Source organism: Ipomoea triloba, chromosome 13, assembly GCF_003576645.1.
Source record: "Ipomoea triloba cultivar NCNSP0323 chromosome 13, ASM357664v1".
Lineage (NCBI taxonomy): Eukaryota > Viridiplantae > Streptophyta > Magnoliopsida > Solanales > Convolvulaceae > Ipomoea > Ipomoea triloba.
This window is the reverse complement of record NC_044928.1, coordinates 6,457,171-6,466,989: the sequence shown is the minus strand read 5'-3', so window position 1 is coordinate 6,466,989 and position 9,819 is coordinate 6,457,171. Positions and strand designations below refer to the sequence as shown.

At 38.9% G+C, this 9,819-nt stretch overlaps 1 protein-coding gene across 1 annotated transcript; it reads left to right on the top strand.

Annotated features, from left to right (window-relative positions):
• Nucleotides 1–1,620: 1,620 nt before the first annotated feature.
• Nucleotides 1,621–2,742, top strand: LOC116001110 (uncharacterized mitochondrial protein AtMg00810-like). The gene has a single exon (XM_031241007.1). It carries the CDS (start codon nt 1,621–1,623, stop codon nt 2,740–2,742), a length of 1,122 nt encoding a protein of 373 aa, XP_031096867.1.
• Nucleotides 2,743–9,819: the final 7,077 nt, after the last annotated feature.

The following is a 9,819-nucleotide window of genomic DNA, read 5'->3' as shown; positions in this document are numbered from 1 at the left end:
GGATTCTTGCTTTGATCTTATTCATATAGATATCTGGGGACCTTTTCCAATTTGTGCATTACAGGGGGAACGCTATTTTTTAACAATAGTGGATGATTATTCCAGGTTCACCTGGTTACACTTGATGAGGAGCAAGTCAGAAACAAGACAGTTCATAAAGAAGTTTCATGCATTTGTTTTTACACAGTTTGGCGCAATGATTAAAACCATTCGCAGTGACAATGGATCCGAGTTTAATATGGAGGATTTCTTGGCCGAAAAAGGAATTGTTCACCAAAGATCATGTGTCAACACACCGCAACAAAACGCGGTAGTTGAACGAAAGCACCAACATACTCTGAATGTTGCCAGAGCCCTCAGATTTCAAGCCCACCTCCCAATTGAATTTTGGGGTCAATGTGTCATGCATGCGGTCTTCATCATAAACAGATTGCCTTCACCGGTGATTAATTGCTTTAGTCCCTTTCAAAAGTTATATGGGAAGGATCCTGACATGAGTAGTTTCAGAGTTTTTGGCTGCCTTTGTTATGCAGCTACTTTACCACATGCAAGGCACAAAATGGATTCAAGAGGTAGAAAGTGTGCTTTCGTTCAGCAGGAGTTAAGGGATATATCTTATACGACATGGATGCCAAGTCTATTTTTATCTCACGAGATGTCACCTTCTATGAGAGGCAATTCCCATTTTTAGAAGCTGAAGTATCAAACATAGCAGAATTAGTGCCACCTAAGCCTCCTCTTCCTAATATTCCTGTCACAACTCCTATGCCACATGAAGAACCTTAGCAGCAAATAGCCAGAAAGTGTCAACCACAGTCTGTTGAACCATGCAGCACTCCAAGTAATGAACCTATTTTGGAGTCACCTGTAGTTCCTAGTCTCCAACAGACTCCAAATAATGAATCTTGTAGCAGTCATGATGAGACATCAGAACATATTCCTCTGGCTCAGCCCCGACGATCTGATAGGAACAGGCGTGCTCCTTGCAAGTTGCAGGACTATTACTGTGATTCAATACTGCAGAAGGTATCATCTCCACATCCCTTATCTGGAGTAATTTCATATAATCATCTTACTCTGTCACATAAGGTTTTCTCTATGGCCGTTACTTCTGTCAAAGAACCGAGGACATATAACGAAGCCATACAACATGACTGTTGGAAGGATGCTATGAATGTTGAAATTAAAGCTCTCCAAGACAATGCTACATGGGAATTGACTGATTTGCCTCCCGGGAAGACACCCATAGGGTGCAAATGGGTATACAAAATTAAGCTTAACGCAGATGGCTCCGTTGAACGTTACAAAGCGCGGCTAGTAGCCAAAGGCTACACACAACAATTGGGGATTGACTACATTGAAACGTTCTCACCAGTAGCTAGACTTACCACCATCCGTACTTTCTTGGCTGTGGCTGCATCCCGAGCCTGGCATATCCATCAGTTGGATATCAACAACGCCTTCTTACATGGAGATTTGGATGAAGAGGTATATATGGTGTTGCCACCCGGTTTCCAAGGGGAGAAACCCAACCAAGTGTGCAAACTCTTGCGTTCTCTCTATGGCCTCAAGTAGGCAAGTCGGCAGTGGAATGCAAAACTGTGCAATGTTCTTTTACGTATGGGATTTAATCAATCTAAAGCAGACCCTTCTCTGTTCACAAAAGGATATGGCTCAGAATTCTTGGCTCTGCTCATTTACGTGGATGACATATTGGTTGCTAGCCCCAACTTGAGTTTAATTCAAGAGCTTAAAACACACCTTGATAATGCCTTCAAAATCAAGGACTTAGGCACTCTAGGCTTCTTTCTGGGAATTGAAGCACATTTGGATAGCTCAGGTCTGAACCTATGCCAACGTAAATACACCTTGGACATTCTAAGTGATTCCGGATTTCTCGACTGCAAGCCGGTCAGTACACCTATGGTTCCTGGCCATCATTTGGATAAAGATAATGGTACGCCCCTAAGTGATGCTGGAAGTTACAAAAGGCTAGTAGGGCGATTATTGTACCTTACGGCAACCCGGCCAGAAATCACTTATGTAGTACAGCAGCTTAGCCAATTTGTTGATGCTCCTACCAATGAACACTTCACTGCTGCACACCGTATTCTGCGTTACATCAATAAGGCGCCTGGTCAGGGTATTTTCTATCCAAAAGGTGATCACTTACAGCTCAAAGTTTTCTCCGATTCTGACTGGGCTACTTGCTCGACAACACGCAAATCCATCACTGGATTTTGTGTGTTTTTAGGATCAGCCCTTATCTCGTGGAGATCAAAGAAGCAGGCCACAGTCTCCCGGTCGTCCTCCGAAGCGGAGTATCGCGCTCTTGCTGCCACAGTTTGTGAGGTACAATGGCTCACCTATCTTCTTAAAGATTTGCAAGTAGACTTAAGCAGACCAGCAGCTGTTTTTTGCGACAATAAATCGGCTGTGGCTATCGCTGAAAATCACGTCTTTCACGAAAGAACTAAGCATATCGAGATTGATTGCCATATTGTTCGGGAGAAAGTCACTCAAGGCTTGATCAAGTTACTATCCATTCCATCTTCAAGCCAAGTTGCCGATGGCTTTACCAAAGCTCTCCCCACCTCGATGTTTAACTTGTTTGTTTCTAAGCTGGGCGTACAAGATCTGCACGCTCCAGCTTACCGGGGGGTATTGGAGGATAACGTGAATAAAGAAGAGAAAGGAGAGAAGGGAAACAAATTAAATTCATTATATGTTAATCAGTTGTAACTAATTTCTTTTTTCCCTCCTGTATATAAAGTTTGTCAACCTCTCTGTAATACAACAGACTTCACCATAATATTCAGAATGCATCCATTTCCCTCTCTTTTCTTACTCTGTGCGTAACACTCGTCCAATACAGATTCCCTGAATTAAGTAGTGTCGAGTGGCAGGCAATAAACCGACCAATTACGACAGAGGAGGTCAAGCAAGCTTTGTTTGAGATGGAGCCGTGCAAAGCACCAGGCCCTGATGGGTTTAGTGCTTGTTTTTTCTAGAAAACATGGGGAATAACAGGGAAATTGATAGTAAAAGATGTTCAAAGCTTCTTTAGATGGGACAATGTCGGAAGAACGTAACGACACGCTAATCTGCCTCATACCGAAAGTCCGGAATCCGGAAAATGTAAATCAACTGAGACCAATAGGCCTGTGTAACGTGACATACAAGCTCCTCACTAAAGCAATGGCAGCAAGGATTAAGGTGGCCCTGAAGAAACTGATCGGTCCATACCAATCAAGTTTTGTCCCCGAAAGACAGATCTCGGACAATATTCTCATTTTTCAAGAAGTTCTTAACTCAATGAAGTCTAAACAAGGGGCAGTAGGTTGGATGGTGATGAAGATAGATTTAGAAAAAGCATATGATAGGTTATCGTGGAATTATGTCAATGAGGTCTTAATTGATGCAGGTTTCAACGAAGAATGGACAAGAAATATAATGTCGTGCATAACATCATCAAGGCTGGCCGTGACCTGGAATGGGATGCAATCAGAATGGTTCAAGCCGGGCCGAGGAATACGATAGGGAGATCCTATATCACCTTTGTTATTTGTACTTTGCATTGAAAAACTAAGCCATATTATATGTGACTCTAGATTGAATGGTGATTGGAAAGGGATTAAAATCACTAGGCAAGGACCAATACTAACACACTTACTGTTTGCAGATGATATGGTACTTTTTGGGGAGGCTACGTCAAAACAAGCTGCAGTAATGAAAGAATGCCTGGATGCCTTCTGCTTGAGGTCTGGACAGAAAGTAACCTGAGCAAATCAAACATATATTTCTCAAAGAACACCCCGGAAGCAGTCCAACAGGAGATATTGACATTAACTGGGATCCCGAGGGCTTCGGACCTAGGAAAGTACCTGGGAATTCCATCGATACATGGCAGATTGAAGAAGGAGTCATTCTCGGGCATCCTTGAGAGAATGCGAAGCAAGCTGACGGGGTGGAAGGCAAGAACCCTCTCACTTGCAGGCAGACAAACGTTGGCGCAATCAGTTCTGACATCAATACCTTTCTACACCATGCAAACCACGTTGATACCTGTGGGAGTGATTGCGAATATTGAGAAGCTGATCAGGAACTTCTTATGGGGCAGCATAGAAGGGAAGAGAAAATGTCACCTTGTGAAATGGGACATTGTAACCAGAACAAAAGAGGCTGGAGGGCTGGGTATCAAGAGGCTGGCAGAGATGAACATAGCCTTTCTTGCAAAGCTGGGGTGGCGCATCATGACCAACGAGGACAGCCTTTGGGTCCAACTTTTCAAAGCAAAGTACGCGATACAATCCATAGATTGTGGACAGTGGAGGGCTAAACATAACATGTCTAATGCGTGGCGTGGCATCCTGAAAGTAGTCCCGATCCTACAGTGTGGAATAATGAAGTCAGTAAGGAACGGTAAAGGCACATCATTCTGGAACGACACCTGGATACGGGAAGAACCGCTCCATGATCTGGTTTTGTCCCCGATTCCCCCAGGAATGATTAATGAGTCAGTAGCAGACTTCTGGGAAGCAGGTTGGAAATGGGGTATGTTTAGCGATTTACTCCCAGATGAATGCCTGAATAAGATAGCCACAGTCATGATCTCCGATGACATTCATGAGGAGGATACCGTTGAGTGGAAAGGAGATCCGAATGGGAGGTTCGTCGTAAGTTCAGCTTATGCTATTGCGTCGAATGAGAGCTTAGCAGTAGAAGCAGCTAAGTGGAATAGTATTTGGAGGCTTAAAGTCCCTAACTGGATTAAGACATTCATTTGGTTGGTCAGACATGACAAGATACTGACCAATAGCAACAGACAAAGAAGAGGGCTTTCAGATACCGACTCCTGCTGGTGCTGCTCTAATGAGGCTGAGAACGTGGAACACGTCCTGCGAAAGTGCCTAATAGCGGCGGAAGTGTGGCGAGCAGTGTTACCAGACCTGATAACAGGAAACGCACCCCGCCCCTTCCTGGAGTGGTTAGACAGAGGAATTTCCCACAAGAAGACAGGAAACACACCTGGAGACTATAGTGCTTTATTTGCCATCACATTATGGTGGCTATGGAAGTGGCGCAATGACGCCATCTTCAACAACAAGATGTATCCTTTGCAGCATAGGATAAATTGGTTATGGTCCCAATGGGCTGAGATCAATAGTGCCTTTGCTAGGGCGAATAACCAATCCAATCCAAATAACCAATGGCATTAGAAGAAGTTATGTTGGGTTAGACCACACCGAGACACTATGAAAATGAATGTGGATGGCTCGGTTGAATTAGCTACAAACAAAGCTGGCTGTGGAGGGGTTCTGAGAGACAATAAAGGGAAGTGGAGAGGAGGATTCGTAAGCAACAATTGAAAGCCTGTAGGAACGAGTTAAGTAGATTTGAATATTGGCGAGTAATTTGGGCAGCAAGAGAGCAGAACCACGTAGCTGATAGGTTAGCTGCTTTGTCTAAGACTTGTGCAAAAGGCACTCACATTCTTGCACAACCATCGGATGATATTGTAGAGCCATTAGAAAACGACATAGTCGGTCTGCCCTGTTGGCGGAACTCCCATGGTTGGGACTAGATGTAATTGCTTTACCTAGGTTGCCCCCTTCCTTACGTAAAAATTAAAAAAAGATGTTAAAATGTACCGTATAATAATGTAGTTCGACTTCACATATATTTGGTCAAATATGTATTTTCATAGCATACAAAATTAAAATTAAAATTTTATATGATTTATATAATCTTTAATCATGTACATATTTAGAAAAATTTATAAACAAAATTTACATAATTAAATTGATTTATTCTTAATTGTATCTCATATACTCCGTATATTGTAATTCCAATAATCTATACTATATATAAAAGTTAAATCCTCTTATTTCGGTTTCCCACCCAAACTTTTGTAGTCAATTAATTAATATTTTATTGGTCAAATAATTAATAAAGCTTATTTGGTAAGAAAATATAAAATGGAAATTAACTAATATCTATTAATTGGTAACTTAACATTCTCTTAGTTGGGAAGACCCGTGTCTATATATTGCCCATAAGGAGGCATCACATTGGGTGAAAATCTCACACTCTAGCTGTCATGACTCGATCTTAATTTCTCAAATTCAATTTATCACCTGAGTATCAATTGAGCCGGCATGTGAACCCCTTTTTCTTACTATATTTGATTGTATAATGTCCTATTAGAATAAATATCAATAGCACTCAATATAATTGGATATATTATATTTAACTATATTGAATAAAATCGCCAATATCGATCAATATGTTAAAAAAAAAATATTATATTATTCTAATAACAAAGGGATGTATATTTTCAATGTTAGACAATGAGAATAATGACACACATCCAACCAATGGTGGAGATGGATATTGAGTAATGAGTATGGCATTTAATCATATTATTCTAGCAAAGAGATGTATAATTTCAATGTTAGACAAGGAGAATAATGACATATCCAACCAATGTTGGAGATGGGTATTGAGTACCACATTTAATTTTGATAGCCCAAGTAAGCGAATCAACATTGTTGCATGCCTGCATTTTCTGCGTTGCGCAACCCCCAATACTTAATTGCAATCATAATTTGATATACCATCCATCATTCACCTAAGGTAAATCATTGACATAAAATTTATTTTTAGAGTATTAAATATTTATTTTTTTAATTTTAATTTTAGTACACTGAGTTTAATATATTAAAAATGAAAATTTATTTGTACTTCGTACACTGAACGTTCATTTTTAATATATTAAATATTCATTTTTAATATATTAAATATTCATTTTTAATGTACTGAAACTTTATTATTGGTAGTATACTTAAAAATGAACCTTCAGTACACAAAAAATGAACATTCAGAGAATTAAAAACGAACTTTTAACATATTAATAATGAACATTATGTCAATGATCAATCTTCTAAGGTGGACATTTTTTGTGTGGAAACCATGAGGTGTTCCGCGTATATTTCTGTCCGTCTTACGGTTTGAGTCCACCCTCTTAAGGTAGACAATGGTCCATGACTCCATGGTATAATGATTGAGCAAATTATATCATGGACCAGGGTCCACCTTGTATTGTAGACCCTAGTTCAAAAAAGACATTCATATTATGTATCTCCAATTAACATATTATGTATATTTGAACCCAAAAAAAAATTATGTATATGTAGATAAACTAAAAATAAATAATAGATTAATTGTAATAGATACATGATTTATTAATTAATTGTAATAGAGTCATTAGTACTAAAAAAAAAAAGATACATGATTTATTAACTAAAAGTACTTAATATTAAAAATGAATCTTCATCATATTTAATATACTTTTGCTCATCAAATCAAACATATAAATAGAATGGAAGAAACATAATATTGATATGGTACCAAAGTAAACAATACATGATATCAATATTGAAATATTGTATAACTGTACAAGTAATAGCAAATAATTGAGTTAGGATTTTCCATGAAGGGGACAGGGTGGTAGTTGGTGTTGGAAATTTTAGCCTTTGTTGTGATGGAAGCAGTTACATGCAGAGGCGAAGAGAGCTGAGAGAAAAGATATGATGGAATTGATTCTGATTATTCTTATAGCCAAAGGAGGAAACATATTACAATATAAAGAGAGAGAAAGTGGCCGGTATAACTAGGGATGTCAATCTGGCCCGAACCCAATGGGCTAGCCTGAAAAAACTCAAAACCGACAGGGCTATAGCCCGAACGGGTTAGCCCGATAAAAAAATTAGCCCGACGAGCCCGAAACCGATTAGCCCGATGGCCCGATAGGGCTAGCCCGATAGCCCGAACAATTAAAAAATATTTTTTATTATAAAAGTGATGTAAAACATAACATACTTGAGATTTATAGGTGAGTTCATCTTTAGTATTTTTTTTATCACTAGGTACATTTTTAAATAAAATTTTAATAAATACGGAGTATATAAATATAAATATATATTACATATAATTAATAAATATATATATATATATATATATATATATATATATATATATATATAAATCCAAACTTGGAAATTCATTCCAGTGAGTTCACTGGAATGAATTTCCAAGGATTTATATATATATAATATATATATATATATATATATATTTATTTATTTATTTATTTATTTATTTATTTATTTATTTATTATATATAATATATATTTATATTTATATATTTATTAAAATTTTATTTAAAGATGTACCTAGTGATAAAAAAAAAAAATACTAAAGATGAACTTACCTATAAATTGTTAATTTGTTATGTTGGTATTTAATATTTAGATATTAGATTTTGGATTTGAGTTATGTGATGTTTCATGCATAGTTATTAGTTTATTACGATGCCCCGTTAAGTCGTGACACCCCTTGAACGTCTTGTCGTCTAGGAAATGTTAAAATTTGGGGGTCTTAAATGGAACCGAATAAAATTCGAACCGAAATCGAACCGTTGCAATTGCATTTGTTTAATTTTAATGTGCTCAATGCTCATCCGGTTGACCCGTTCTAACGAATCCGGATCCGGTTGACGACTTGACCCGTTTTTATCGAATGTAAGTATTCATTTTCGATTTTAGTTCAAATAGTCTAACACTCTAACCGGCCCGATAAGCCCGACAACCCGAAGGTTAGGGTTAGGGCTAACCCAAATCCGAGATTAAAATAATAATTAACCGACAACCCGAATCCGATAAGCTCGACAACCCGACAGGGCTAGCCCGAAACAGATAGGGTTGGCCCGATTGACATCCCTAGGTATAACATACTTCTATATGGTGAAAGTACATAGCTACCCTTGGTACTACTGTCAGCTTTTCTTGGCATCCTCAAACACCCCCCGCGTAAGCTAGCACATGCAAATCTTGTATGCCCAGCTTAGAAATGAAGGTCTAGAATATAGCAGCAGGAAGGGGTTTGGTAAAACCGTCAGCAATTTGGTTCAATGAAGATATCGACAGCAATTTTATGGATCCTTGAGAAACCTTTTCTTGAACAAGGGGGCAATTTATTTCTATATGTTTAGCACGCTCGTGGAATACATGATTCTTGACAATGGCAACGACGGATTTGTTGTCGCAAAACACCACTGTTGGCTTCATCATTTGAACCTGCAAATCAGCAAGTAAGAAGGTGATCCATTGCACCTCACACACTGTGGCAGCAAGAGCACGGTACTCGGCTTCAGAGGATGATCTGGAAATGGTTGCTTGTTTCTTTGATTTCCATGAAATCAAGATAGGGCCAAGAAAGACACAATAACCCATGATAGACCTTGGCGTTTTTGAGCAAGATGCCCAGTCAGAATTCGAGAACACATTGAGTTGGAGATCAATGTACCTGGGATAAAACAGTCTTTTGTCGGGAGCTTTCTTAATATAGCATAGTACTCGATGAGCAGTGCTCATATGCTTGTTTAGGGGCATCAATGAACTGGCTTAGCTGCTAGACAACATATGCAATTTCAGGTCTAGTCGCCGTGAGATTAAGTAGACGCCCAACAAACCTTCTGTAGCTACATGTGTCATCAAGGGTAACACCATCACCATGGATTAAATGTTGGTTGGGCACCATGGGGTGCTTACTGCCTTGCACTCGATGAACCTTGCCAGTATATCTAGAGCATACTTGCTTCAGTTATTTTTGCTTCGATCACCAAAAAAATACCCTAGCTCCCCCAGGTCTTTGATTTTAAAGGCACCATCAAGGAAAACCTTTAGTTCTTGAATTAGCTGCATGTTCGAGCTGGCAACTAGTATGTCATCGACGTAAACTATGAATTCAACATCACAC